Source organism: Schizophyllum commune, assembly GCF_000143185.2.
Source record: "Schizophyllum commune H4-8 unplaced genomic scaffold SCHCOscaffold_4, whole genome shotgun sequence".
NCBI classification, from domain to species: Eukaryota; Fungi; Basidiomycota; class Agaricomycetes; order Agaricales; family Schizophyllaceae; genus Schizophyllum; species Schizophyllum commune.
The window spans coordinates 3,088,513-3,114,931 of NW_026089541.1; the positions used below are offsets into that span (position 1 = coordinate 3,088,513).

The 26,419-nt window shown below is 58.2% G+C and overlaps 11 protein-coding genes across 11 annotated transcripts; 4 read left to right on the top strand and 7 right to left on the bottom strand.

Annotated features, from left to right (window-relative positions):
• The first annotated feature begins 534 nt into the window (after positions 1 to 534).
• Positions 535 to 2,015, top strand: SCHCODRAFT_02620233 (uncharacterized protein). Its single transcript, XM_003032917.2, has 5 exons — positions 535 to 1,100; positions 1,160 to 1,341; positions 1,401 to 1,521; positions 1,576 to 1,667; positions 1,722 to 2,015. The coding sequence occupies exons 1-5, from the start codon at positions 979 to 981 to the stop codon at positions 1,772 to 1,774; spliced, it is 570 nt and encodes a 189-aa protein (XP_003032963.2). The 5' UTR covers positions 535 to 978; the 3' UTR covers positions 1,775 to 2,015.
• A 29-nt stretch (positions 2,016 to 2,044) lies between these two features.
• On the top strand, positions 2,045 to 4,073 carry SCHCODRAFT_02620237 (uncharacterized protein). Its single transcript, XM_050344989.1, has 5 exons — positions 2,045 to 2,328; positions 2,385 to 2,636; positions 2,693 to 2,823; positions 2,872 to 3,478; positions 3,538 to 4,073. The coding sequence occupies exons 1-5, from the start codon at positions 2,097 to 2,099 to the stop codon at positions 3,786 to 3,788; spliced, it is 1,473 nt and encodes a 490-aa protein (XP_050201356.1). The 5' UTR covers positions 2,045 to 2,096; the 3' UTR covers positions 3,789 to 4,073.
• SCHCODRAFT_02496481 (uncharacterized protein) lies at positions 3,858 to 8,399 on the bottom strand (the record flags this gene model as incomplete). The annotated part of the gene is made up of 7 exons (XM_003033490.2): positions 3,858 to 4,399; positions 4,536 to 4,722; positions 4,774 to 5,448; positions 5,537 to 6,143; positions 6,461 to 6,851; positions 6,902 to 7,082; positions 7,131 to 8,399. The coding sequence occupies 7 exons, from the start codon at positions 8,397 to 8,399 to the stop codon at positions 3,858 to 3,860; spliced, it is 3,852 nt and encodes a 1,283-aa protein (XP_003033536.1).
• Positions 8,400 to 8,596: 197 nt separating this feature from the next.
• On the bottom strand, positions 8,597 to 9,261 carry SCHCODRAFT_02496748 (uncharacterized protein; the record flags this gene model as incomplete). The annotated part of the gene is made up of 2 exons (XM_003033491.2): positions 8,597 to 8,979; positions 9,030 to 9,261. The coding sequence occupies 2 exons, from the start codon at positions 9,259 to 9,261 to the stop codon at positions 8,597 to 8,599; spliced, it is 615 nt and encodes a 204-aa protein (XP_003033537.1).
• A 1,618-nt stretch (positions 9,262 to 10,879) lies between these two features.
• SCHCODRAFT_02620247 (uncharacterized protein) lies at positions 10,880 to 12,256 on the bottom strand. Its single transcript, XM_003033492.2, has 3 exons — positions 12,147 to 12,256; positions 11,864 to 12,098; positions 10,880 to 11,813 (listed from the first exon to the last, which is right to left on the bottom strand). Exons 2-3 carry the CDS (start codon positions 12,078 to 12,080, stop codon positions 11,218 to 11,220), a joined length of 813 nt encoding a protein of 270 aa, XP_003033538.1. The 5' UTR covers positions 12,081 to 12,098; positions 12,147 to 12,256; the 3' UTR covers positions 10,880 to 11,217.
• Positions 12,257 to 13,423: 1,167 nt separating this feature from the next.
• On the bottom strand, positions 13,424 to 15,736 carry SCHCODRAFT_02666039 (GMC oxidoreductase; the record flags this gene model as incomplete). Its single annotated transcript, XM_050346565.1, has 6 exons — positions 13,424 to 14,377; positions 14,427 to 15,101; positions 15,154 to 15,192; positions 15,242 to 15,357; positions 15,407 to 15,502; positions 15,556 to 15,736. 6 exons carry the CDS (start codon positions 15,734 to 15,736, stop codon positions 13,424 to 13,426), a joined length of 2,061 nt encoding a protein of 686 aa, XP_050201357.1.
• A 479-nt stretch (positions 15,737 to 16,215) lies between these two features.
• On the top strand, positions 16,216 to 17,084 carry SCHCODRAFT_02620254 (uncharacterized protein). Its single transcript, XM_003032919.2, has 2 exons — positions 16,216 to 16,328; positions 16,383 to 17,084. The coding sequence occupies exons 1-2, from the start codon at positions 16,297 to 16,299 to the stop codon at positions 16,912 to 16,914; spliced, it is 564 nt and encodes a 187-aa protein (XP_003032965.2). The 5' UTR covers positions 16,216 to 16,296; the 3' UTR covers positions 16,915 to 17,084.
• A 202-nt stretch (positions 17,085 to 17,286) lies between these two features.
• Positions 17,287 to 19,587, top strand: SCHCODRAFT_02620257 (amino acid transporter). The gene is made up of 12 exons (XM_050344990.1): positions 17,287 to 17,455; positions 17,509 to 17,593; positions 17,657 to 17,750; positions 17,809 to 17,885; positions 17,945 to 18,102; positions 18,158 to 18,224; positions 18,275 to 18,370; positions 18,424 to 18,438; positions 18,494 to 18,547; positions 18,596 to 19,049; positions 19,102 to 19,304; positions 19,359 to 19,587. Exons 1-12 carry the CDS (start codon positions 17,321 to 17,323, stop codon positions 19,472 to 19,474), a joined length of 1,554 nt encoding a protein of 517 aa, XP_050201358.1. The 5' UTR covers positions 17,287 to 17,320; the 3' UTR covers positions 19,475 to 19,587.
• A 700-nt stretch (positions 19,588 to 20,287) lies between these two features.
• SCHCODRAFT_02620260 (galactose oxidase) lies at positions 20,288 to 21,703 on the bottom strand. The gene has a single exon (XM_003033494.2). The coding sequence runs from the start codon at positions 21,577 to 21,579 to the stop codon at positions 20,497 to 20,499; it is 1,083 nt and encodes a 360-aa protein (XP_003033540.2). The 5' UTR covers positions 21,580 to 21,703; the 3' UTR covers positions 20,288 to 20,496.
• Positions 21,704 to 22,200: 497 nt separating this feature from the next.
• Positions 22,201 to 23,964, bottom strand: SCHCODRAFT_02620263 (mannose-6-phosphate isomerase). The gene is made up of 4 exons (XM_003033495.2): positions 23,765 to 23,964; positions 23,456 to 23,714; positions 22,929 to 23,402; positions 22,201 to 22,869 (listed from the first exon to the last, which is right to left on the bottom strand). The coding sequence occupies exons 1-4, from the start codon at positions 23,909 to 23,911 to the stop codon at positions 22,463 to 22,465; spliced, it is 1,287 nt and encodes a 428-aa protein (XP_003033541.1). The 5' UTR covers positions 23,912 to 23,964; the 3' UTR covers positions 22,201 to 22,462.
• A 126-nt stretch (positions 23,965 to 24,090) lies between these two features.
• On the bottom strand, positions 24,091 to 26,077 carry SCHCODRAFT_02620265 (uncharacterized protein). Its single transcript, XM_003033496.2, has 9 exons — positions 25,999 to 26,077; positions 25,767 to 25,942; positions 25,465 to 25,704; positions 25,331 to 25,413; positions 25,116 to 25,281; positions 24,885 to 25,060; positions 24,758 to 24,835; positions 24,611 to 24,708; positions 24,091 to 24,560 (listed from the first exon to the last, which is right to left on the bottom strand). The coding sequence occupies exons 1-9, from the start codon at positions 26,046 to 26,048 to the stop codon at positions 24,218 to 24,220; spliced, it is 1,410 nt and encodes a 469-aa protein (XP_003033542.1). The 5' UTR covers positions 26,049 to 26,077; the 3' UTR covers positions 24,091 to 24,217.
• Positions 26,078 to 26,419: the final 342 nt, after the last annotated feature.

A 26,419-nucleotide genomic window follows, 5' to 3' on the forward strand; every position in this document is an offset into this window, starting at 1 on the left:
GGTGGACTGTGCGCAAGGAGGCATAGCTACTGCACAGATCATAACATGCGAGGGAAAAAGCGATGTGGATGCGTTACAGGGGACCGCGGAGTACTATTCAAGAATCGAGAGAAGGACTGCGAGCGCAGCGTCTTGCATGACGTCGAGGGCAGGGGAGAAGCATGCCTTCATTCTTATCGGAAGCATCAGTGAGAATGATGAGCAGCGAGGTCTGTATAGATTCGATATGCAGACATGGTGGTAGAAAGCAAGAAGTGCCAAATAGCAGACAACACATCTAAGCGCCCGTTCGGCTGTCGGCATCCCGGGAAAAGCCGCGCGAGTAACGTGACCCAGCGTGACGTCAGTTCAACCTTCCGAATTCCGAATCCGACATTTGATTCCGCCCCCCGCCTCGGCCCCCTCTTGCCCCGCTGACCGGCATGCGGCTTGCCCTGCCCGCCTCGGACGCGGCGTCAAGACAGCGGGCATGAGCTCTTCCCCTCTGGCCTATGGACGGACGTCCCGAGATCCTCCTTGCGCTGGGTCTACTGTGGACCATCCGTGTAGTCCTCCGAATCTTCCAGCCAGCTGGAATTACGAGGCCTCCGAGTCTCGAATATTACTCGACGTTCCGCGCTCATCCTCCGATGAGGACCTCTCCGTCCCTGGCCCCGAAGACAGCGGCGAACAGCCAATCTCAGTCAATGACCAGCTGACGGCCTCGGCCACGCAGGTTCCGATTCCATTGGCCTCGAAAATGCACTGGATGTCTCTTCCCCACATGCGCGTGAAACGCGTCCTCGCCCACGAGCTGCTTGATCGACGCCCTTGACAGGGTCGGTGCGGATGGAGGCCCGCCACGATCAGCCGTGGCGGCGGGTATATAAACCGCTAGGCGCAAGGTGGTACCCTTGCGGTTTCGCCTTTCGTACTTCCCTCACACCGATTTCACCCCACCCTATTCCTTCATCCACATTTACGACTTACGCCCACATCATGTTCAACCTCCGCAACATCCTCCTCGCCACCCTCTTCGCGGCCCCCGCGCTCGCGGCGTCTGTCGCCCCTCGCGCGGCTGCTGACAACATCGTTTACGTTACGGACAAGGACAACTTCTGGTATGTATACCGCCCTTCGCCAGTCCCTCCCCTCACTAACAGCTCACCCTTCCATCCAGCATGATCATGCCCCGTGACAAGCACACCAACATCGGTGACAGCGAGCACCCCGGCGGCATGAAGACCTTCTGCTCCCCGTCCGGCCGCTACGACAAATCCCAGGGCCCGCTGCCCGCCGACTTCTGGACGAACGTCAAGTTCAAGTCCGGCAACGGGCGCAACGGCGGGCGCTATGCTCAGCGTGCGTACTTTTCCTCAGTCAATGTGGCCGAAGGCGTGGTGCTGACGAGGATATGACAGTGACGGGCTGCATCGACCCGACGAAGCTGAAGCGCTTGAACCCTGACGACGCTGGCGGTCAGTACGACTCCAGCGGCGGCGTCAACGGCCAGGGGAACCCTCAAGGTAGCGTCTGCCTTGGGTGAGTCGCGTTGACCTTCGTCGAATTTCTGGCTGAAGCTAACATCTGCGCCAGCTACAACCACTACGTTGAGCTCGTCGAGCCCGCGGGCAACCGCGCCTGCATCAAGTGCTGCGACGACCCGGCAGACTGCCCGGTCGACAAAGGTACATCGCGTCGATCTCTTTGTATGAGCCCACCTTGCTGACCGAATTGCGCAGACACTCAGGGCTGCCCGAACGTCATCCCAGGAAACTACTTCTGGTGCAACTAACGAGTCAATCCTCATCATCTACGACCTGTAATGGACTTACCAACAAGGACTTTGATCGTGTACGGACCTTCATGACATCCTACTGTACACCTACTAGTAGCGCTACTCGAATTCACTGTGAATGTTCTTCGTAACAGCTGGCGTACTTTGCACAAGTCGCCGATGAGCTTAAGCGCCCGTCCGGCTCAACGGCCCGGCAAAGCCGCGGCGCTTATCTCGTTGACCACCTCATGGTCATGACCCGATTCTCCTCCATGAATAGTCCTCTCCCTCTCACCCCTCTCCCCAGCTTCCGCGACCTCCAGTCAGACCCGGGATGAAGATGGAGGTCACAAAGCTCTACACGAACGCCATCTTCGACTCAGTAGCCCGCAAGCTCGTTACCGACCAGGTCATCACGGTGTCGACGAAGTATGGGATCATCCTGGATGTCAAGCCGTACAATATCGTTCTCTTCAGTCACCTTACCAAGGAGGATGAGGCGCAGGGGATCAAGGTGTTAGACTTGAGGGACCTCACAATCCTCCCTGGGTTTGTGGACGTGCATGTTCATAGTGCGTCCCCTCCTTCACTCCTCTCTCTCTCCCTCGCGCTCACATATATACACCAGTGTTCCTCCACGCCTACAATGAGGTATCCTGGACGAACCAAAACACGCAGGAGAACGTGATAGAGCGCACGATCCGCGCCACCGTCGCCGCGAAGAAGACGCTGCTCTCCGGCTTCACCACTGTGCGCGACCTGGGCACTGAAGGCGCGGGCGACGCGGATATCTCGCTGAGGAAGTGTATCTCGGAGGGCATCATCCCAGGCCCAAGGTACTTCACCGCGAATCGCGCGATCGTGAGCACGGGCGCTTATGGTGCGCTATCTTCATTGACGCGAGGGGAGAGGTGGGGGACTGAAGGCACGGCGCAGGCCCGAAGAGCAATGTGCATCTCAATCAGGAGGGCGTGGAGGGTATCACAGGCGCGGAGGCAGCGAGCGGACCGCAGGCGTGCGTAGAGGTTGTACGCAGGCAGATAGGCGCTGGCGCGGACTGGATCAAGGTGCGTCTCTGGACTTCATAACGCGCATTCTGCTCACCTCCCCCAAAGCTCTACGCCGACTACCGACCCCTCGGGCGTCAAGCACCCGCTTTCCCCGGCCGCGCTACCTTGAATCTCCCCCTCTTCTCCCGCGAAGAGATGGCCGTCATCATCGACACAGCTCACGCGTACGGTGTCCGGGTCGCCGCGCACGCGTCGAACTACGCGTCTATCGCGACCCTTCTACCCCTCGGCGTCGACAGCGTCGAGCACGGGTACGGCATCTGTACACCAACCCCTTCCCCATTCCAAACTATACTCAGCGCGCCGGCGGGCTACCCCTCCCCGCTTGCAGCAGACCCGGAAGACCTCACCCTCTTTCGTGTCCTTCGCAACTCTACCACAACCTGGGTCCCGACGCTGTCCGTCATGTATACCCACTCGGAGACGGACAACATTTCCCGGCAGCGGTGGCGAACGCTCGTGCGCGCCTTCCAGGCTGCTTTGCGCGAGGGACTAGACGAACACATCGCATGCGGGGGCGATACGGGCCCATTCCCGCACGGAGACAATGCGCTAGAAATGCAACTCATGCGTCGTCTGGGCGCGTCGTGGGAGAAGGTGTTACAATGGGGGACCCTTGGAGGATACAGGTGTATAGCGGGCGGCAAAGTCGGTGAGTCTGGTCTTGTAGTATGGCTGGCCATGAATGACATTTGCTGACTCGCCTCTCAGATCCGGATGCGAAGTCGGGCGCCCAACTAGTGGACGAGGTCATCGCCGGCATCCGGCAGGGAACGCTGGGTCCGAATGAGATCCCTTTCGGCGTCCTTCGACCTGGATGGGCGGCGGACATCGTTGGCGTACGCGGCGTGCTAAATGGGTCTGTGGAAGAGTTTGAGAAGGCCGTGAGTAAGGAATCGGTATCCTTCGTCATGAAGGCCGGTGTGGTGTACAAGACCGAAGGCAAGGTGGCCGTTGTATGAATATATTTATCGGAGGTCTTCCAAAGCAGACGTGCACCTGAGTCATGAACGAAATATTCGACGACAACCTCAGTACATCCCGCGCCTGCACTCCAACGCCTCCGGCGCACTCCACGGATCCTCGTCCGGCCCCCAGTTTTCCAGACACGACTCACATCGTCTGCCCAGCGACTCCAATTGGTTGCACCTGGGAGGCCTGCTCTGCACGCGGGCCGCGCATGCTGCATGATTCTCGCACGTCCTGAAATGCTCCGCTCTGTCCCGCAGCTCCCACAATGTCAACACCATGACCTCGATAACAGGCGATGCCCGTTTGCCGCGCTGCGTCGCAGGCAGCCGCGCGGACACAGATATCATCGTGCTATCCTCGGCGGATAGGCTGGGGTCGCGGACGTCCTCGCCCGCTACCGGAGTCACCCCAATTTCGAGACGAGGTGCTTTCTCGTCGAAGAGGACGCAGACGGATGCGACGAGATCGTGTGCGCCGGTCGGAAGCTTTTCGCGTCGAACTTCGACGAGGTCATCTATTATCGTTTGGGCATACTCATGGACGTAATCTTTGGCGATCAACATAGCGAAGTGGGCATCTCGAGGCTTGGCGTAGCTTCTGTCTACAACATCGTCAGTTATCTGCTACTGCTGAGGTCGGGCCGCAGAAAGAGGAATTGTCAATCATTCTCGATCGAGACAATATGCTGCTCAGAGCTTCGAAGATGATCAACCTCTGCTTGAAGAGAAGGTGCGTACCGGTGAGCACAGGTTTGTCGATTCGCCTCATCCGACCATTGGGCGATTTGACAGACCAGATGGCAGAACAAAAGCGCTTGTGCATGCGCCAATGCTGCTTTTGGCAGGTCTCGGAGCAGTAATATGCGTCGAAGCACTTGCAGCATTTTACACGCGCGCCTTCCAGTCGGTCCTTCGCCGGGCATCGCTGAAGATAACATCGGATCATGACCTTCGTGCGGACGATGCAGAGACGTACCCAATTGAAGCACTTCGGGCGTAGGAGTTCCTCTACAGTCTCGTATCGAAGACGCATCTGCTGGTGAGCCGCAACCCAGCCTGAGGACACGTATGGCTCCTCGAGAACGCCCGCGGTCCTGAGAGTCTCTCCGCCATGATACGTGTGGTAAGCCACGGCTACAGGAAAATAGATGGTCCAGGAAGCGAGCATGCCGAATAACTTGGTGAGGGTCACTCTCCTTTCGCTGGATACCTTTGCTTCCGGTCGAAACAGAGAGGCGGCGAGGGGGCATATGCCTTCCTTGAGTGACCAGACGATAGAACGACGCTCCCATTCCCAGAAGGACACAAGGAGTGCCAGCGCGCTGCAAGCGACGTCGTTGCCGTCCGTAATGCTGTGAAGTTTCCGAGCGACGGCGACCAAGGCGGATACATCGCCTTCACGAACATGAGTTACATCCATCTCCCCGAATATGCGATCCAACTCGTACAGCTGCATCTGGATTACGTTGAGAGTGTCCCTCATGAAGGACTCCCGCGAGAACTCGGGGGAGCGCAACATGAAGTCCATGAAGTTCGTAATTCCCTTGATGACAAGCCTATGAATGCGATACGGCTTATGCCCGACCGCGGCTAAGGCCTCCCAGACGGCGTTGTGGTCGTAGTCGTCCCCGGCGCCTGTGGCTTCGACGGACTTGGTCATAAACGATATGGCATGGATCATATGGGCCATCCAATGTCCAATGCCCGTAATCCCAGGTCAATAGCAACTTCAGCGGCACCGTGAGCCACAGGCTGGTCCACAGCGTCATAGCCCAGGCGTGCACTTGCGTGCTCATCGTCAGAAGGTCTGACAGGTGCGTCTTCAGGCGAAAGATATGTCGGATGAGGTAGATGCAGATGCGAAAGTAAGCGCGATGGAAGGGGAGGGGACCCTTGGACGGAAGCGCGAATTCCAGCCAGTTGATGATGTCGAACCATTCGTTCCGCAGATCGTCTAGCACCAGGGAAAACGCCTGAGGGTTGTCGAACAGCTCAAGATATGACAGCAATGCCTCGAAGCTTACGAGGGCTGTCATCCCTCTTGCTATGGATGTATCGTCATGACGCCAGCGAGAAGGTGGGAGGGAGAACGGATCAGTGGATAGGGCGCTGAAGTCCCCTCCGCTCAATAGGGTGCCTGCGATTGCTTGGCAGATGATGTCCTGGTTTGGGCCATAGTTTATCGCGTCGGCTTCACGATGGTCGAGGACCTTTCGCAGCACCACTACCACCCTTCTGTCGAGCTTCCACATGGTCGAGCAACACCGCCAATTCGAGTAGAGCAGCGCGAGTGTGAGGTCCAAGTTCAAATCGCTGGGCTGATCAGCGTCCCCGCTTCCACGTGTTCTTTGTGGCGCGGTTTAGAAAGTAACATACTCCCTCACATCGACGTACCGAATTTCGCGGATCCGGCGACGAATATACAGGGTCAGTGGCATAGAGGTTGTGTAGTTCATTATTTATCTCCAACGGGCCTGTGTATGAACAGCGAACGGACTTGCCGACGCCAGCATCAGTACGTTGACCGCCTATACTCCAGTGTGTCCGGCGCCCCCCATGGATCCTCGTCAGGCCCCCAAACTTCGAGACACCGATCACATCGCCTGCCGAGCTTCTCCAGCTCCCTGCACTTCGGTGGCCTGCCCTGCACGCGGGCCACGCACATCGCATGGTCTTTGCACGACTTGAAGTGCTCCGCCCTATCTCGAAGCTCCCACATTGTGATCACCATCACCTCGACGAGAGGCGGAGGCCGCTCCTGACGGCGCGTGGGGGGCAGCTGTGCGGTGACGTATATTTTCGTGTTCTCCTCGTAGCTGCGGCTGGGATCATAGTCCTCCTTTCCGTGCCCGGGGTACAGCTGAATGCCAACCCCCGGGGGAACCTCGTCGAGACGGACGCAGAGCGCGACCACGCAGGTGGCATCGTCCGCAGGGAGCGTCTCGCGTTGGTGGTCGATGATGGTCTCAAGGATTTTCTGGCCGCACTCATGAATAAACTTCTTTGCGAGGACCTTGATAAAGTGCGCCTCCCTGGGCTTCACATATCCCCTGTCTACGATTTGGTCAGCCATGGCTCCGGGCGTCCTATCGCTCACTACTAACCAGTGCGTATCGCGGGCTCTATCCTCGTGAAACGACCGTCGGCGGTCCTTCTGATCAAGGAGCAGAAGCACCTGTGCATGCGCCAGTGCTGCTTCTGGCAAGCCTCCGAGCAGTAGTAAGCCTTGTAGCACCCGCAACACTTGACGCGCGTGCCCTCAAGCTGCCCATTGGCTGGGCATCGCTGACAGAGAATCAGTAGCGAGCTCGGCGCGAAAGGATCAGAACATACCCAGTTATGGCATTTGGGCTCGAAGATCTCCTCCACAAGTGCGCATCGCTTCATCATCTCCTCGTGAGCGCCAACCCATTGAGGAAATATCTTCACGTATTCCTCCTCTAGACAGCCAGCGGTCTCGAAAGACTGACCCGCGCGGTATCTCTGGAAAGCGATCGCGACGGGGAGATATGCGCTCCAAGTGGCAAGTGTGAAGAATAGCCTGATGAGTGTTCCCCGTTTATCGCACGATACCTTCGACTCTCGACGCCAGAGGGACGCAGCCAGAGGGAACACGCCAGCCTTCAGTGACCAGGCGATAGAGCGATGCTCCCAATCCCAGAAGGACGTGAGGAGGTCCAATGCGAAGCAGGCGACATCGTTGCCCCCGGGGAGGCTATGGAGTTTCTGGGCGACATCAACCACTGCGGCAACGTCACGTTCACGAACTCGTGTCACGCCCATACCCACGAAGAAGCGGTTGAGCTCCTCGAGCTGCGTCTGGATCCCGCTGAGAGTCTCCCGCATGAAGAACTCCCGGGTCCTGCGCGACACGTTCAGCGTGAAGTCGATGAACTGCGTGATACCGAGTATGATGAACCGATGCACGCGATCCGACCGGTGATTGACCGCAGCTAATGCCTCCCAGACGCATTCGTGGTCGTAATCGTCTTCTTTGCCCGTCGAGGCGATGGGCTTAGCCATGAACGAGATGGCCTCGTTTGCCCGCGCCATCCAGTAGCCGTAGTCCCATATCATCTCTTCGTCGTCCTTCTTCAGCCACAGGCAGCACCATAGCGTCATCGTCCACACATGCACCTGTGTGCTCCGCTCGAGCAGGTCCGCTAGATGCTTCTTCAAGCGAAATAGGTGACGCAGGAGATTTATGGAGACGCGAAAGTAGGCACGTTCAAGAGGTAGAGGACCTTTAGATGGAAGCGAGAACTCCAGCCAGTTTATGATGTCGAACCACCCTTCACGCAGAGGACCTAGCACCAAGTTCGTCGTCTGAGACGATTTAGAGTTCTCAGCCCATGTCAGGATGGCCTCGAGGCTCACAAGGGCCGACAGCCCCGCGCGTACGGTAGGATGGCTCGAGCGCCAGCAGGCAGCTGGAAGAGAGAAGGGATCGGTGGAGAGAGCGCTGAAGTCACCGCCGCTCGATACGGTGTCCGCCATTGCATCGTACAAGATGTGCCCGTTCGGACCCAGGGTTTCTGAGTTTCTGTGCTGCTCGAGCCCCTTCCGCAGCCCAGCTATCACCTTCTTGTCGAACTTGACCATGGTGTGGGTTATCCTTTGCAGCGAAAAATGTCAGATACAGGTGCAAGTTCAAGTCGAATGATAAGGATCGATAATCCCACAGCGACCATGTGCGATTTTGATAGGAGATAAATCCCACGGCAAGTGGCCATAAATCACTGTATAGCGACAAAGTATCGGGGGTAGCCGCAAACCCAGGCAAGACAGTGTGGCAGCCATCACAAAGTAAACTCCTGCGTGATTCCAATCCCATCAACCACGTCCCGCGAAAGCTGATGGAGACCTTCCCTATGCTCTTCCTCAGCCTCCACCCGCACCCTTTCCCTCAGCCACCTTCCCACATCCTTCGGAAGCTGCACGTCCTCCGCATGCCTTCGACTACCCAGCACCGTTAGAGGCGATGTTTCGATCTTGTCCCCGCGTCGTCGCAGGCTGCCCTCGAGGTGCCGCATCGCGGAGGAAGATAGCTGGACCGTGCGGATTCGCGGAGCGCGTACGGCGACGAGATTGCACAGCCAGGCGACATCGGAGGCTTTCAGTGTGTTGAGGGAGACGGTGTGCAGCTCGGGAAAGAGCAAGTCTTCCGCTGGTGTCGTCGTTCCTGTACAATATATATTAGTTGAAGAAAAAGTAGAAGAGACGTGCACGTACCGTTCAGGACATCTCTTACATCGGCCATGCTCATGTCCTGCAGCGCCGTTATAGACCGCCTTCGGCTCATGGGTGCCATATGTGCGCTCGATAGCGGCACGATGAAATCACCCGGTGAGTGCGTGAGGTGCAGATGCTCGACCGTCTTCAGGCCACGAAGGTACGCCTTGGTCGCCGCGTTGATAGGCCGCATGGAGAAGAACGTCAGGCAGAGCTTGCGCAAGCGCGGCATTGCGCCGGGGGCCGGGAGGACGTCCCACAGGTCGCTGCGGACCTCAGACGCGTACTCAAGGCACTCGAGGTTGGGCAGCTCGGCGAACTTCAGCGCTGAACTGCACGAGACCTGCGCGAAACTGACAGAAAGGAAGCGAAGGGACGCGATCGTGACCGTGGTTATGCCAGAGAGAATTGTCCCCAAGTTGGACATCATGCGCGCGGTGCAGTACCGTAGAACGAGCGTCTCGACATTTGGGAATTTGCGCGCAATTGCGGGCAGCGTCCTGTCGTAGGGACCCATGTGTTGTGTCCAGCCCTCGACATGGGCGACGTTGGGTAGGACGCCACCGACAGGGTTGTAGATAGGCCCGAGAACGATGCGCTGGAGCTTCGGTGCAGAAAAGCAGGGCCACGGCTGGTTTGGGGCGATCAGATTCTGGTCCGTGCCCCGAGGCAAGCGGCCAGGATCCCAGAAGCTTGTCGTGGGTTGAGCGCGTGGGACATAGACCTGCAACCCCGCGAGCGACGGCGCGTCAAGATCCGTCAGTTGGCTTATAACATAGTAAGGCGGCGACATGAGGGTATCTCGGAAGAGGAATATGAGTGAGCGCAGTCGGCATGCATGTTCGCGGAGGAGGTTCAAGGTCCTTGCGACGATCTGCGAAGCACAGGGAACAGTATCGTCGTCAGTGAAGTCGCACTTTACGTCGATGTAGACGTCTATTGGGGCGTTTTTCGAGCGGGTGAGCCATACCGTCACACGCGTGAGGACATGCTGAATGTACGCATCCATGCGGAATTTGATCCAGATTTTTGTCCACAGCAAAGGGTCGTTGAGTGCGATAGAGCGCCAGTGGGCGCATATATGGGAGAGGATGACAGCGGCGGGGATGGCGTGATGACTGTTGGGTGCGGGCGTGTGCGCGTCGACGAGCTCGAAGATGCGCACGACGAGTTCCGCAGGAAGGACTTCCACGATGTTCATGGTGGTCAGGAGCAAGGGTTAACTGAATGGGCGTGATGGCCATGATTGTTGTGACCAGGCGTGACCATTGACAGGCGAAGTCAGCACTCATCGTGCTGGCGCTCAATTGGGGCTAAACAGCGATCGCAGCGCGGTCAGATTTGAGTTGATGCTGCCACTCATAGCACTGAGATGATACGAGGGAAGAGCAAGCTAGCTATCATTCGTAGATAATATCTTACAAAGAAGGGTCGCCATTGTGCGATCTCTGCCTTTAACGACACGCCATATCATGGTCGTAGCGGAATCTATATGTAGTCGAGATTGTTGTCCGTGCTTTGCTTCACGACGCCCCGTCACACCTCACCAGGCGCCAAATCTGCGCCGATCATGACAGACATTCGAGGGGACGCGCGTCTTGAGTCCACGTTTGCGAGGGCTACAGAATAGTTACTTTGCGAGTGCCTTAACACCGCCGGTCACAAAGGCTGGCGGGAACGCGGTCGGCGCTATCGTCGTCCACGTCGATGGCTAATAGGCCGACCCGGGGAAGGAAGCATCGACACTTCCGTCAGATGAGTTCGCTGGCAAACGCTGCAGGCCAGCGAACGCAAGCGCAGTTCCCCCGTAATTCTGGGAGTCCGGGTGGTCCACTTGGACGCGCCTCTGACCGTAGGAGAATATGTCGAGGCCTCGTAGACGATGTTATGCATGCAGATGGAACGTGACTCGCCGTATTGACATTCAAAGAACATGGCAGCAATATGAGTACACTGACTAGCCGTGATACTATCGTGCGATGTAAATCGAAGCGCAGGTCCGTGACGTGTGGTAGCTCGGACGTAGATTGTAGTACGGCGACGAATAGATATTGTAGCTGCTCCCTAAAGACTCCAAAGGAATGAACGTGTGGATTAGAAGACCCCGATGGCCGGCATGTTTGTGCCTCTCTTCGTTGACCAGGTATAGTACCATAGACCCCGTGCGGTGGTGGTGGGTGTGCGGCGCTTAGAGCATGAAGGTGAAGGCGAGCGCGGAGGCGCCGAGGGCGCCGGCGGCCTGCCAGGCGCGCGCCTGGATGGGGAGCGCGTCGTTGCTCTGCGTGGAGGCCGCGGCGTCGGCCGTGCCGGTCGCTGCGCCAGACGTCGCCGCATTCAGCGCGGTGTTGGTGGCCGCCTGCTCCTCGGCAGGGGACACGCCGCCAGATGACGCAGCAGCGCCGCCCGTGCTGGACGCAGCGCCCGAGGCGGCCGCGGACGACGCCGCGCCAGACTCGGTCGCAGACGCGGCACCCGATGCGGCGCCAGAGGCCGGGGTGGTGGCGTTGCCCGCGTTGCCGTCGCAGGACGGGAGGGCGACGGCGGAGGCCTCGTCGACGAGCTTGCCGGTGCCCCAGGGGATCGCGGAGCCATCGTCTTGCGTGGCGTGCTCCGGGTCGGTCGTCTCGCCGGAGGGCGAGGTGATCGTGAAGCGCGTGGTCCACGTCTTGTTCTCCGAGTCGCAGGAGGAGAACTGGTAGAAGTAGATGGCGGAGTAGGGCTCGAGCTCCGGGCAGGTCCAGCTGTGCGTGCCCTTCTGGGTGCCGTCAAGATCCGTGGCGACGGCTGGGAAATACCATGAGCGCGTGTGCGGGGGATTGTTTATTAGCACTCACTGGTGATGTGGTTCATCGCCTGGTTGCCGCCGCTCATGAGCTCAACGGTGAAGGACTTCCACGCGCCCGCAGAATCGGTGTCCGGGTCCCAGTTGAACGTGCACTCCTTCCCCGCAGTGAACGAGCTACCAGGACCCGGGTCGGTGGGCGTGACGTCCGCACGGACGACAGAGGCTGCAGAAACGGCCAGCACAGCGGCGAGGTAGGATTGGAACATGGCGACCGCGGTGTAGGGCTAATCCTCGTCAGAAACGGCTCGAAAAAGCGGGGGAATCGCGCGTACGTGATGGTATATAGGCTGGCTCGGGTAGAGAGACAGATGAGGGGCCTAGAGGGAGCGGAAGGGGTTTTAAGCGAGTGGAGCTTGGGGGCAGGAAGCAAGAAGAAACCGCTGTCCAAACGGCGTGTCGTCGCCGAGACGGCGACACCGCGCCAGGTTCCATCACGCACGTGGAGAACCGCCGTAGCGCCGGGCGCGCATTCGTGCCCCTCTTGAAGTTGAACTTCATCCTTGTAGCAGATGACTTTCTCAGATGCCTCGCCTATGGGAGACCGCTTAGTTTTTCTGAAGAATATACACTTCGTACGGGATCTCTCTTGCCCTTGCAAGCCTCCCGAACTCCCTAGGGTTGCTTGCCGATACTCCAGATCACGCCTTGCGATTGTTTCACGGGCGCTTATAAGCGAGGGATGGCAGTGCTTATGGCTTCGAAGCTTCCCGTGTTCGCACAGAGCATGCAGTTCCCGATACACGGGCGAAGACTTCGCGATTCCCGCTCGACGGGATGACAAGATATTCCTGACCCGCTGTCTGCCTAGTAGGATGTTTCTGAGTCCTGGATGGACAGAACTGACCGCGCTTGACGCCATGATGCGCATGGAGTTGTCGCTTCAAAGAGTTGATTTCGAGGGAACAAACATGAGCAAGGCGAACAAACAAAGCCATTACCTTTTGTGGCGTAAAGTCGCTGGAGATGTTGCAACGCTGTCAATTCCTAGCAGTGCAACCACTCAGACAAGTGCAATCAAAGTCACTACAATCTGTATTTTAGAGCGCAGCGAAGGCTGCAAAGTCATCTAGACCGTCAGAGAGCCGCCAATTTTGCCACCGCCCGCTCACGCTGGTCCTCCTGGTGCCATGATCTCGCAGACTTCCCCATTCAATTAGTACCTGTTCAGACACAGCTCGTCCTATGTTTGGCACTGTCCAGCGCTCGTTGTGTGCGAAGGTTCCTTCTATTGAATCGATCCGTAGGTATAAGGGTGTATTGATACAGTGAGTTCCGTTGAAGACCGTAGTAGAGATCCAGAGCTGCGGCATTGGCCGAGGATTAGCGATGCATCTTGGCCTAGCAGCGCGGTACAAAAAGCATGTAGAATAAAAAGAGCGCAACGGCCGGACTGCACTGCCCCATAGCACATGCAGTCGCGCGCCTAACCCATCCAAGCAACGACGTCGAAAGCAAGCGCCAGAACGAGTCCGTCAAGGGGCGTGATAACCGGGAGACCGGACATAAGTAACTGAGGCATAAGGTAGTCCGTGGTGGTGCCCGGTATCATCTACAGGAAGAGGGTAACGAGCATCGCGGCGGCGACGCCGGCGAAGGAGGTGAGGGGAAGGGCGAGCGCGCGCGCGCCGTTCGAGCCTGAGCCAGACGTGCCCGACGCGTTGTTTTGCGCGGGCGAGCCGGTAGCGGAAGTCGAGTTGGCGCTCGCGTCACCGTGGTCCTTCTTAATGATCTGCGCAGCGAGCTCGGCGACGGTGTACGTCGGGGAGCCGATGTGGGACGACAGCTCGATAGGGATGACGGATGCGTCGACGACGCGGACGTTCGCGAGGCCGTAGACCTTGAGCGAGCCGTCGACGACACCGCCCTGCTCGAGCGGGAGCATGCTGCAGGAGCCGACCGGGTGGAACTCGGTGCCGGAGGACTGCTTGAGGAAGTTCTCCCAGTCCGCGTCCGTCTGGACTGACTCGCCGGGGTACTGCTCCTCCTTGATGTACTGCTTGAGCGGCTCGGTGTTGCCAATCTGGCGCGCCAGCTTGATACCCTCGCGCATGATGAACATGTCCGCCCAGTGGGCGAAGTAGCCCGGGTCGATGACCGGCTGCGTGAAGGGGTCCGCGCTCTCGAGGTAGAGGTGGCCCTGGCTGAGCGGGTGCTGGAGCGCGGCCTGGATGATGATAGAGCCCGGGGTCGTGATGGAGAAGAGGATCTCCAGCTGGCTGACCCAGCCCGCCATGAAGTCGAGCGTCACGTCGTGGACGGCCTTGTAGCCAGACTTGATGCCGTCGTCGGAGGTCGGGAGCGTCTGCATGTACGTGTCAACGTAGCCAGCCGCAGTGTCGGTCATGTTCTTGGCGGCGTCCGCGCCGGCAGCAAGAGTCAAGTTGACATAGGCGGTGGCGGAGTTGATGTACGACAGGAACTCGGCGGTCTTCGCGAAGTCGCTCGCGGCAGCGTTGACGGTACCGGCAGTCTCGATGTCAGTCGACCACTGGACCATGGAAGACTGTACTTGATCAGCACCATTGCTACACATGCGATGACACCCAGCTTACAACGTGGTCCTGGAGATGCTGGCCGACACCCGGGAGCTCGTGCTGGACCTGGATACCGACGCTCTCGATGACATCCTTCGGGCCAACACCGCTGAGAAGCAGGATGTGCGGGCTTCCGACGACACCGCCGGAGAGAATGACCTCCTTGTTAGCGTTGACCGTCTTCGCCTCAGCGCCAGCAGCGCTCTGGAAGGTGACACCAGACGCGGTCAAGCCATCGGCGGTCGTGCCGTTGAAGTTGATCTTCGTGACGTGCGCCTGGGGGAGAAGGTCGAGGTTCGCGCGGGGGCCGAAGGAGTCAATGTAACCGGAGCGAGAGTAGGAGCGAGTCCAACCGTCGGGGTTAATCGAAGACGTGGCGACGCCCGCACCGAGGTTGTCGCCGCCCATAGCGTCCTGGGTAGCGGGGATACCCGCACCCTGGCACGCCTCAGTCCAGTTACCGTTGAGACCGAAGGACACGGCGGGGAAGGTCGTGTGGATGGGGCCATCCGAGCCGTGCATGCTCTCGTCGTACGTGATGTGCGCGACGGCCTCGGCATCAGCAGTAGGAGGGTGGAAGTGCTCGCTCTTCTTCGACGCCGCGTAGTAGCTGTCCCACGTCCAATAGCTGGCGGCCGGGTCGTTTCCAAGGAGGGAGCCCCAGGCATCGATTTCCTCCTTGTTCGGGCGCGTCTGTATGATACGTTAGCATCGGCCTGAACAGGGCGGGGAAAAGAGAACTCACGAAGTACATGCCGTTGGTAGCACTGCTTCCGCCGAAGACCTGATGAGCGTTAGTACCGATGTATGTCCTGGACAACAGGCAGCCTCACCTTTCCACGCGGCCAGCTGCGAGCCTTGCCATCGAGGCTGCCCTGCGGAGCGGTCGTGTAACCCCAGTCGTACTCGGTACCGCCAAGGGAGCTCCAGTAGGTGTCTCCGGGGGTGTCTGAAGAGCGGAAGTTAGACTTGGCGAGAAGACTAGCAAAATGGCGTACTGATGGTGTTGATGACATCGTCACCGGAGAAGCCGGCTTCAAGAACCAGAACCGAGACGTTCTCATCCTCAGCAAGGCGGCTGGCGACAGCGAGACCTGACCAGGACTATCAGCAAATATTCAAAGTGTTCAGGCAAGAAAGCACTCACCGCCAACGCCACCTCCCGCAACGACGAAGTCGTAAGAGTCCTTCAACTGAGATGGGTCGATGACATTCGTGCCAGCGCGTTTCGCGACCTCGCGAGCCTGACGGCGGTGGTTGAAGGGAGAGGAAGTTGCAGAGACAGAGGCCACGGCCGAGGCCGCGACGAAGAGGTCGAGCGACCGCATAGCAAGTGAGTGAATGGGTGGGTTAACGAGCGGAAAGCCGGGAGATGGCGGGGAGGAAAGGGTGAGTTACGGCAGAAGCGGGCACGTATTTGAAGGGGATGTTGAGCGGGCAGATGCTACGCTGGTCAGAACTCGCTGATGGAGCGCTCGCGACCTTGGCGTGGACTGCCTCGACCTCCGTCGAGACCAGCCGCACGCTCGGCTCGGCCCATGTGTCATCTTGGGCTGATTTATCCCGAAAATGCTCCAAAAAACGTGGATTAGAAGTCTTCCTACCCTGACAAGATGCTTTCCTTGCTGACTTCTCCTGGAAGGGCTCGCATAAAAGAACGGGCTTCAGGGCTTGCCCGACCGTCTTCGTGGTGGCTGAACGGGAGACGTTCATGTTATTTTTGGTGACGCGCGCCTAATTCCCACACGTGACTGATGTTGCAACCCGGGCGTGACCGCGCTAAATGATTTCTGTGACTTGGCTGCAACCACCATCTCCTCCTCGAAGACGGCCCTGGAGACGCACAAGCGCCCGAGGACGCGGAGCACAGGACCCAGGAACAATCGCCATGACTTGGCTTCGTGCGCTCTCCAAGTGGGGGTCAGTGCGTTCGGTCTGAAGACGTGTACACGTCAGACTCAAGTTCAACTGCAGATTTATCCTCGTCTTGGCTTTGTCGCTGATTCCTCTCGTGAAAATACCCTCTTCATCGTCGGACTTGGTAGGAGTGCGAGCTGCGGATGCTTGCTCCGAACCTCCGCGCGACAACTGCTCCTTCTACCTCGACTGCCTTGAGTCGCGCTATCACTGCGGCTCAGAGGGATATCCCGTGGGCTACGGCTACAAATACTGCACTCAGTTCAGCTTGGAACGTCAAAAGCTCGGCGAGAAAGGGCAGACGTGGATGGTCGACACCATGCAATGTCTTCAGCGTACGCTGGTCCCTGAAGCGACTGGCGTCTCGAACACGACCTGCGCTCAGCTGGAGGATAAGGCCTTCGACTCACACTCGGTCTGCTACACGCAAGCCGGCCTCTGCACGCTCCCTCCTTCGGACTGGCTTGCCATCGTCAGCATAGTGCACCTGCCGACGCTCTTCCAAAGCTGGGACGCTTTCAAGGAGACACTGCAAGCCAGCGCTGACTGCCTCGAATTCTACGCCTTCCTCATCACTCACGGACTGTGAGTATGCTCTGTACACCATGGACAATGGATAACTATCTCTCTGCCCGCTTGTACTTTTGTGGCGTTATCAATGCGTTCGCCGGTCTCGAGAGATAGCCTTGCGAGGAGTTTATCGCCTGCGTGATATGTGATAAGGATAGACGCGGTTAATCCATTGAAATTATATACTCACAACGTCACTCACCACCTCAACACTCAGAGAAGCGCCTTATCGTATACGGCCGACCCGTCCGAGGGCATGCTTCCCACCATTCCGCGCGGCGAGAAGGATGGCTGGGCTTGTCAACGAGATAACCTTTATAGGGGAGGGCGATAAAGCGCTGAACTGCGCAGAGCATCCCTCTTCCCCTTTCTCTCCTCCTCTCTCCCCTGTCGCAACGTCCCCAGTTGACTTACAGGCGTTCACGATGTCGTTTAAAGAGAAGGAAGAGTCTGCGTCGGCTGCCGTGTCTGAGTCGAATGTTCGCCCCGAGAAACACGCCGCCGACAATGCCCTCCTCGCCGAGCTCGGGTACAAGAGCGAGTTCAAGCGCGAGTTCTCGGTGAGCAGTCGCCTGTCGCTCGACGTCACAATCATGCTGACCTCCCCTCGTAGCTCATCGAAACCGTCGCCTTCGCGTTCTCCATCATGGGCGTCGTCGCCTCCGTCTCTTCTACACTGTCCTTCGGCCTCGTCAGCGGTGCGCGTATCTCTCGCTCAGACGGGCTCAGACGGTCATGAATCTTATTTTGGTGTCCCTCAGGCGGCCACGTCGGTTGGGTCTTCGGCTGGCTCATCCCTTGCCTCTTCGTCGTCCCTATCGCCCTCTGCCTCGCTGAATTGACCTCCTCCATGCCGTAAGCTCCACCAATTCTTTCAACTCCTATTCATCCACCCGCTCACGTTCACCCCCAGCACCTCTGCCGGCCTCTACTACTTCTCCGCCAAGCTCGCGCCCGCCAAACACGCAGCCTTGGCGTCCTGGATCACAGGCGAGTGTGGTCCTCCCTCCTCCACCCACGACAAATGATCCCATAAAAGCTTTTTGAAGGATGGGCGAACATCACCGGCCAGGTCGCGCTTATCTGCTCCATCGACTTTACGTGCGCGCAGATGATCACGACGGCGATCTCGGTGAGCTCGGATGGGGAGACGAACCTGTCGAACGCAGCGACGTATGGAATTTTGTGGGTGATCTTGTTGTCGCATGTGAGAGCGTGATTACTCCTTTGGCGGTATGGGAGCTGACGCTAGCTTGTTGTAGGGCCTTGTATGCTCCTCGGCGACGTCCATCCTCGCGCGCCTCAACTTGGCATACGTGCTGATCAACAGTGAGTTGCAGCCGTATGACGAGGGGCTCAGCCACTGACGACGATCGTAGTTGGCACTACTGTGGCCGCCATCGTGGCGCTGCTGGTTGCCTCTGGTGATAACAAGGTCTCTACTCGCGATGCGTTCACGCTTTTTGAGAATAACAGTACGTCTCGGCCCCGTGTCTTTGTCGTCTTGGTGCTGATCACGAATTTCTAGCCGGCTGGGCCAACAGTGCGTCTGGCCTTGACGCGACGACTGGCTACTCAGAAGCTGATATTCTCTACAGACGGCTGGGCTTTCCTGCTCTCCTTCACCGCGCCGATGTGGACTCTGACCGGATGTAAGTACTGATGCCCTCATATTTGACCGTCGCTCACCTATTTTCAAGACGACTCCGCCGCACACATATCCGAGGAAATCGCTGGCGCTGCCTGGGCTGCGCCCATCGCTATTCTTGTCGGCGTCGGTGGGACGGCTGCCCTTGGGTGGTTGCTCCTCATCGCTACGTCCTTCGCTGTCGTGTCCATCCCTGCGCTGCTCGAGAGTGAGCTGCCGTTGCCCATGGGTCAGGTCTTCCTGGACGTCTTGGGGAAGAAGGGAATGCTGGCTATTTGGTCGTTCATCATCGTTGTTCAGTACGTGACTGGCGCGGCGCAAGTTGTCGACGCATCGCGGACGGTGTTCGCGTTCTCGAGGGACTACGCCCTTCCCGGCTCGCGCTGGTGGCGTCAAGTCAACAAGACGACGAGCACGCCCGTTAACGCCGTGTGGCTCTCCGTCATCCTCTCTGGCCTCATCGGTCTCGTGGGCTTCTCCGCCGCCGCCCTCTCGTCCATGGCTGGGTACGCTCTCCTCCCACCCTTCACACACCGCTTTGACTCACGCTTGCTTCAGCGCCGCCGTTATTGGCCTCTACACCAGTTATGCCACGCCTATCTTCATGCGCATCACCTCTGGGCGCAGCAAGTTCTCGCCAGGGCCCTTCAGCCTGGGACGATGGGCTGTGCCTGTGGGGACCGTGGCGGTTGCGTGGGTTGCCTTCATCGTCGTGCTGCTGCTGTTCCCAAGCGGCTCGACAGTGACAAGCGAGGATATGAGTGCGTATCTTCGGCTTCTTGGTAGTACTACCGCCTTACTAACTTGCTCTGCAGACTACGCGGTAGTCCTCATCATGGCGGTCTTCATCTTTGCTTCGTTGTCCTGGGTACTTTCGGCGCGGAAGTGGTTCCGGGGACCCGTGCGAACGGTTGAGGTTGAGGAGAAGTAGATGGTGACTCGTGCGCCCTGCGATCTGGCTGTATTTCCTCTCTCATCTTTTGTAGACCGACTTTGTAATTGAGTATCTGTTGTGTAATGAAGACTGACTGCGTTCGAATGTAGCTCTTTTATTTGTGCTCAGCTCGCAGAGAAGGGGGTGCATCGGTTAGGCCTCATATCGAGTGTCTGGTACTCTGGTCTTCGGTGCTTCCTTGCAGATATACACGAAGCAGAGAGACAATTACACAGTCACCTCATTTTAGTCTTTATGGCTCGCATACCGTCCGCCGCAAAAGACTTACACCAATGCCTGGAAATTGACAGCCATACAGTGATTTCACCAGGGTCTTGACGAGGGCGTGACAGTCTCACTTGAATGTCATGGCACTGGAACGCCAAAGTACATCCTTGATTCTTGAAGTCAGCATTGTTTAGTCTCCCCTCAAACTTTGAATGGGAATCCCCAAGTTGAACATGCACGTGTGCCACATGATCGTGCGACACGTCTTCTATCCGGATTCAAATGTCACTGTCACGCCTTGCCTCCGTCGTTCGACGTCCAAACGCCTGTTATTCGCGCCTAAACATTCAATTCGGAGACGCTGAAAAAATCAACCAATCGAGACGCAGATACTTCATGTTGGATTTCGCGAATTTCTTAGGGTGTTTCCCGCCGTTGGTATCGAATTTTCAGCTGATTTTATCGCAGTCTGGCGACTTCAAAGCCCAGCGCGTACCTTGCTTACCAGTGCGTTCCAGTCTCTGACTGTCTAATTCTAGCTGCATATTGATGAGTTTTTGATTTGTGTAGACAGCAAAGTCGATATAAGTTCGCTGCTCGCAGGCGGTACTGCGTCCTCCTCGTTATTCCGACCAGGCCGCTCGCAAAACAACGACTCGATAATACAGTATATGTGTCGCATTCATACAGCTCCTCCGCAAACCTCGACTGGTGCACGACAGTACAGGGTACCCGCTCCGCGATGTTTTTACATGAATGATTTACAAAGGAATATCGCTACATTTGTCCAATCAGCGTAAAGAAAGGAGCCACCCATCGTCCTCTCGCTTGTTTTGCTCGTTGATACCTCCCCAAAGCAGAGCTGCAGATCCCCCGCGTATTCCGCCCGCGCTCGCAAACCAACCTCGCTCACCCCAATCCTCCTCGGTATCCGGCTTCACCTCGCGCCAGCTGCCGGCACCATTCAACGCGTATGCCCACACGTCTCCCCAGAACTTCCCAGAGTCACTCCGGCCTTTCGCACAAGGACAGCGCTCCCCGCCGAATACGATCAGGAATTCCTTCCCGTCTGCCGTGATCATCGGCTGCATTCCCGCCATGCTGCGCGCGCCAGGGCCCTGCCCGTCGGGGATGGGAACACTGCCCCATTGGTGAGGCGCCCGCATGTCGAGGAACTCGAGCTGACCGCCGAGTTCAACAGCGCCGTCAAAGCCGCCAAACCTCCACAGCGTCCCCCGCGCGAACGCGAGCATCGCGCCGCTCCGGGGCGGGGGTGGGGCGTCGGCCAGCTTCGTCCATATACGCGATGCAAGATCAAAGGCCCAGGTGTCATTGAGGCGGCCTTTCACAGTGCAGCCGGCGTGTACGAAGATCGTACCTGCGCCCCCACCTGATGCGTCCTTAAAGGAGGCATCGGTGCCCACGGATGCGTGGTACGAACGCCCACATGGAAATGGTGAGGTGGGGGCGGGGTCGAGGTGCGTCCATTTACGGCTCTCTGTTTTGAAAACCCAGATACGACCGCGCTCCTCGAGAGGACCCGCGGCAGGCCCGCGTCCACCATAGACGTAGATGCAGCTACCTACAGTCGCCGCAGTGTGCCCGACGCGCTGTGGCGGGACGGGACCGCCGCCTTCGGCCTCCGCGACGATGTGGTCATAGTCCGAATGGAAGGCGGCAGAGAGCCGCTCCGAAGCGCTGGGCAGCGCGTACGCGTGCATAGAATTGTCCACAGCGCTACGGGCCTGCTGCTCGCCGCCGAACACGTAGGCATAATCGCCCACAATAGCCAAGGAGTGCGAAGAAAGAGCGCGCGGAATAGACGTGTGTACCTTCGTCAAGGTGCCTTTCAGAGGCGTCGTCTCTGCTGACATCGTGGCGGAGCGGCGAAGGGTACGACGAGAAGGAGAGGATCAGTGAGCCGATGTCGAGCGATGGCACCCAGAGTGGTAGGTGTGGCTGCCTTGATGGCGGTTTTAAGTAACTTGCAAAAATTACTGCTGTGGTCCGATTACATCACGCTTCGGCGTGAATGTCTCACAGCGGAGTACCGGCTGTGGCGGACAATAGAGGGTGACGCGCCTATCCGACAGAGCGAGGCAAAGGCCCAATTCGTGAAGGGATGAAAGCAGGGACGCGCCTTAAGCTAAAGGCCTGGCAAAGGGACCTTTCATGATTCAGAGAAAGGCTGAATAAGGTTAGGCAGTGTTGTTGATGTGTTTGCTGATGTTGAATGAAGTCCACATTTGTAAGGGTGTCCCAAAATTCGGGGCGAGGGAAGCCGGTGTACTTCGATGCGACTGTGCATGCTTGTGGTCGCTGAGCGCCTTCTGCGTCGGGAACGACCCACGGATATACAGCCGGTGCCTCAAAGTCAGCCACAACTAGGTGGCGGCAAGGACCAAAGCCTACCCATAAATCGGGAAGGCGGTGGACGAGGTAGGGATTCGAGTGGATAATTGAGAAGACACTGCTCCGCGTCGGTCCGTTGTATTGGCTTGTCCGACCCCGGTGGTCCCGAGAAGACGGATCATACATCACACATGTATTCCAGAAAGAAGCCCGCCGCTTACCCTGCGCCTCCCTGCGCTTACAAGACACCGTCCTGCAGCACGCTCGCCGCTACGCGCATACCAGTACAATTCCATTCCCTTCTATACGTACACGTTTGCTTCTGCCGAGGCGCGCGATGCCCTCATCTACTCGAGCGCCGCCTTTCAGCGGTGAGGTCGCAGCCAAGACCGCGCAGCCGTTCCCTCATGCCTCCACGAACGCCCTGAAGAGGACGAGGGAGTCGGACGCCTTGACCGACAGCTCCAGGCCGCTCCCAACGAAGAAGACGTCCCCTACGCTGACTGGAAGCTCGCCACTGCCCCAAGACACCGTAGCCGCACCCTCCGTTACGATCGCGATGCTGGGACCTTCCACGACGCGGTGCGTGTCCGATTGCCCCGCCTCCAGCGCCGTCATGACCACGGAAAATTCAGGGATCGGGGGGTCGTACAAGCGCGATGGCGGGGAGAAGGCGCTGGGCTGCACCGCGTGCTTCGTCCCAGGGCCCGGCACATACGTCAGGCCGTCGACGAGATTGGGGATATCGCGAAGCTTGGGCGTCAGCCCAGCACGGATGACGTTGTCCGAGTTCGCCATGCACTCCATGATGTCTGCCCGGAAGCTCGTCAGACGTCCGTCGCGTCGATAGAGGCAGGGATCGTTGACGTACCACCGTAAACGTAGGCATGCGGCTCGCCCGCGCCAAGGAAGATTGCCTCACCCTTCTCCAGGGTGAGGTAGTTGAGCAGGAAGGCACACCAGATACCGATGTCGCCCGGGAATTCCGCATCGAGCTTGAGCACGAGCTCAGCGACGTCCTTGAGCTCGCCATCCTTCAGGTTGCCAGACTTGTAGCGCGACACGAGCGCGGAGAGTTGCGGGCCGTGCGTCGATTCAGGAAGAGTCATCACGGTCGAAAATAGCTCTTTGAGGATCCCCTTTGTGTTGTCGCTATTGTCGCGGTCCGACGACGCGGCAGAGGCGGTGGTTAAGACTTCGAAGTTGTTAACTAGAGATTTCGGCACGAGGGCAGCGAGCTCAGGTGTGGTCTTGAGATGGTGCGTAATCTTGTCTAAAGGGAGAAATCCGCACATCGCCTTGAAAGGCGTCAGCGCAAGGGCCATTTCTGGCTTGTGATTGGGATCTTCAGAAAGTACGTCAGTCATATGGTTGCCTCTCTGGAATTGTGCAGTGCACCTTTGTAGATATCAGGTTGCTCCTTATGCAATATACCAGCCTTCTGCTTGTCGGGGTGCGTCTGAATGCTGAGCGCCTTCTGGATTGAGAGGACCTTGAAAAGGAAGGGGAGGTTCCCCTCCTTCGTGTCATCATCCTTGAACTTCTCGGTGACCTTCTCGCCCATAAGCTCAGGGTGCGTCGCGAGGTATTTGGCTAGTGTTGTGCTTGCATCTGAAGCAAGTACCGAAGGCGACTTTGGGTGCGTTCCCATCCACAGCTACGTCTTCCATCGTCAAGGTGATTTCATGAATATATCTCACCACATACCTCCGCGTATGGCGTCTTGTCGTTCAGCGTGAACCCTGGCACCTTGGCCGCTGCGGCAAGCTGCGCGACCTTCGACGCCTCGCCGACCTTCCCCCAGTCATAGTCCTGTATGGTTGGTATGATCTTGAATATTGGCGCGCCAGACATGATGGTTAAAGACAAGCAGCAACGAAAGTCGTCCGATGGCGCGTCGACTCTGCGAGCAAGTCGGGAGTATCGATCGCGCCTGACACGGGCCGACGATCCGGAATTAAATGACCGGCGATTGCCGAGCAGCGAATGTTGAGCTTTCGCTGCGCCCAGTCACGTCGAAGGTGTTAGAAATCCGACCGTGCCCAGGATAGCAGCGACGTAGCGCCGGCAGTGAATTTTAGGTAGGTTGGTACAGTGCGCTACACTAGATTCGCATTTTTCGACATTTCTTCCGCGGTAAAAGAAGCAAATTCGTCAGATTCAACCCTCCTTCGCCACCTCCTTCACCGCCTCGGCGATGATCTGGCAGCCCTTCGCCATGTCCGCCTCGCTGACGTTGAGGGGCGGGATGATGCGGAGCACTTCGTAGATGCTTGTGGTGAGGATGAGCATTCCCTTCTCGATGCACTTCTTGCCGACGCGGGCGGCGAAGTTCGACGGGCAGCCCTCGACGCCGTTGGTCGCGAGGTCGATCTCAATATCCTTTGGTGGCCGCGCAAACTCAATGGCGGCCATCAAGCCCTGTCCTCGCACATCGAGGAGGTACTTGCCGACCTCGGGGTCGGACTTGAGGGAGTTTAGCGTCGCGAAGAGCTGCTTTGAGCTGGCACGGGCGTTAGACTAGGGTAGCGCGTGCAACTGGCAAGGACTCACCGAGCCTCGACGTTCTCAAGCACCTTCTCCTCCTTGAAAGCGTCGCACACTGCGATGGACGCTGCACACGAGACCGCGTTACCAGCGTACGTGCCGCCCTACAATATGGTCAGTTGGTAGGCGAGATGTATACCACATGTAACACACCATGCATCCCGGCTTGAGCTTGTCGGTCAACTCCTTCCGGCTGACGATTCCACTCAAAGGGAAGCCGTTCGCCAGACCCTGTAACTCATCAACATACGTGATGGGAGGTAAAGGGATCGTGACAGACCTTCGCAAAAGTCATGATATCCGGACGGACGCCGCTGTGCTCGATGCACCACCACTTGCCCGTGCGAGCGAAGCCGCTTTGCACCTCATCGACGATGAGCAGGATTCCATGCTTGTCGCACAGCTCGCGCAGAGCCTTCAGATACGAAGTCGGCGCAGGGACGTAGCCACCCTCGCCTGAGAATCGAAGTCAGCACCACCAAAGCTCTGACAAGGAGGTGACGCAACATACCCAGCAAGGGCTCGATGATGATCGCCGCGACGCTGTCTGGCCGGATCGCCTGCTTGAAGAGCAAGTGCAGCTGGTGCAGAGCCGCGCGCGTGTGCTCTTCGGGCGACGAGCTCGGCGGCAGGCCGAGTTGGTGGAAATAGGGGTACGGCGTCGTGTAGACCATGGGCTGCGGAACGTCGGCCTTCCGGTGTGCAGACGATCAGGGGAAGGCGTACCATCAGCGGGCCAGTCCCCTCCGAGTAGATGGTCTTGCTCTTCGTGACCGCCATAGCACCGTAGGTGCGGCCGTGGTACGCGCCTATAGTGCATCAGCGTTTCGCTCCCTTTCGAACATGGTACCCTCTCGTACCTTGCATGCAGATGAACCCCTTCCTTCCTGTCATCAACCGCGCCATCTTGAGCGCGCCCTCGATCGCCTCCGACCCCGAGTTCCAGAAAAAGAACGAGTCGAGGGACGGGTCGGGCATCGTCGGCAGCAGCCGCTCGATGAGCTCGAGGTACGGGCGGTGGAACGAGATGCTGTTCTGCGCGTGCACGATCTTCATACACTGCTCCGCGGCGGCCTGGCTGACCTTCGGGTGGCAGTGACCTGAGTGGGGAAAGCATGGTGAGAGGGGTGGGGATGGGGGAGGTAAGGAGGGCAAGGCGCACCGAGGTTCGTCACCCCGATCCCGCAGGTGAAGTCGAGCATCCGGCGCCCGTCTTCGTAGGTCACGTACGAGCCCTCGCCCTTCTCCATGATCCCAGGGACGAGGCGCCCCACGCCCTTGTTGACATGCTTCGTGCCGAAGTCGTGCAGCGCGCCGTACGTCGACGCGGAGCGCGTGCTGGGACGATCGGGGTCAGGCTGCTTGCTCTACGTGGGTGAAGGGTACGAGCACACCTCTGACGCGCGACACCGCTCAAGACACTCTTCGTCGTCGCACGCAGCATGGTGGAGGAAGAGGAGAAGAAGGAGAGACACGATGCAGTCTAGTCATCTGGGCGCGTATAAAGCGATCCGCGGACTACATTCTGGCCGGAGGCGAATGATCACGCGCCTATCGCCCGCTGATAAGATACCACGGCGGCGCCCGCAACTTCAAGAATCTCCTTTTGGGGAGAACAAAGGCAATGCAGAATCGGTAGGGGCAAGTTGAATTGTGAGATTCTGACGCTCGTACACGGATGAAGGCGAGACAGAAGATTGCAGAGCGCCATACTGAGTTTGGCGCATGAGAGGGTCAGGCAATCTACGCGGAGCCCCGCATTCGCAGGGCAGCAGCGGCATGGGGCACCTGGCGCGGCAAAGTTGACCCTCGTCG

Coding starts and splice junctions, on each gene's coding strand:
- SCHCODRAFT_02620233 (XM_003032917.2), top strand. CDS start 979: ATGTTCAACCTCCGCAACATCCTCCTCGCCACCCTCTTCGCGGCCCCC. Junction 1,101..1,159: donor ACGGACAAGGACAACTTCTG/GTATGTATACCG, acceptor CCTTCCATCCAG/CATGATCATGCCCCGTGACA. Junction 1,522..1,575: donor CAAGGTAGCGTCTGCCTTGG/GTGAGTCGCGTT, acceptor CATCTGCGCCAG/CTACAACCACTACGTTGAGC.
- SCHCODRAFT_02620254 (XM_003032919.2), top strand. CDS start 16,297: ATGACTTGGCTTCGTGCGCTCTCCAAGTGGGG. Junction 16,329..16,382: donor CGTGCGCTCTCCAAGTGGGG/GTCAGTGCGTTC, acceptor GTTCAACTGCAG/ATTTATCCTCGTCTTGGCTT.
- SCHCODRAFT_02620237 (XM_050344989.1), top strand. CDS start 2,097: ATGGAGGTCACAAAGCTCTACACGAACGCCATCTTCGACTCAGTAGCC. Junction 2,329..2,384: donor TGTGGACGTGCATGTTCATA/GTGCGTCCCCTC, acceptor TATATACACCAG/TGTTCCTCCACGCCTACAAT. Junction 2,824..2,871: donor CTGGCGCGGACTGGATCAAG/GTGCGTCTCTGG, acceptor CCTCCCCCAAAG/CTCTACGCCGACTACCGACC.
- SCHCODRAFT_02620263 (XM_003033495.2), bottom strand. CDS start 23,911: ATGTCTGGCGCGCCAATATTCAAGATCATACCAACCATACAGGACTAT. Junction 23,715..23,764: donor ACAAGACGCCATACGCGGAG/GTATGTGGTGAG, acceptor TGGAAGACGTAG/CTGTGGATGGGAACGCACCC. Junction 23,403..23,455: donor GCAACCTGATATCTACAAAG/GTGCACTGCACA, acceptor TACTTTCTGAAG/ATCCCAATCACAAGCCAGAA.
- SCHCODRAFT_02620257 (XM_050344990.1), top strand. CDS start 17,321: ATGTCGTTTAAAGAGAAGGAAGAGTCTGCGTCGGCTGCCGTGTCTGAG. Junction 17,751..17,808: donor GAATTGACCTCCTCCATGCC/GTAAGCTCCACC, acceptor GTTCACCCCCAG/CACCTCTGCCGGCCTCTACT. Junction 19,305..19,358: donor AGTGACAAGCGAGGATATGA/GTGCGTATCTTC, acceptor CTTGCTCTGCAG/ACTACGCGGTAGTCCTCATC.
- SCHCODRAFT_02620260 (XM_003033494.2), bottom strand. CDS start 21,579: ATGTCAGCAGAGACGACGCCTCTGAAAGGCACCTTGACGAAGGTACAC.
- SCHCODRAFT_02620247 (XM_003033492.2), bottom strand. CDS start 12,080: ATGTTCCAATCCTACCTCGCCGCTGTGCTGGCCGTTTCTGCAGCCTCT. Junction 11,814..11,863: donor GGCGATGAACCACATCACCA/GTGAGTGCTAAT, acceptor GGTATTTCCCAG/CCGTCGCCACGGATCTTGAC.
- SCHCODRAFT_02620265 (XM_003033496.2), bottom strand. CDS start 26,048: ATGCTGCGTGCGACGACGAAGAGTGTCTTGAGCGGTGTCGCGCGTCAG. Junction 25,705..25,766: donor GATCGGGGTGACGAACCTCG/GTGCGCCTTGCC, acceptor TTCCCCACTCAG/GTCACTGCCACCCGAAGGTC. Junction 24,836..24,884: donor ATATCATGACTTTTGCGAAG/GTCTGTCACGAT, acceptor GATGAGTTACAG/GGTCTGGCGAACGGCTTCCC.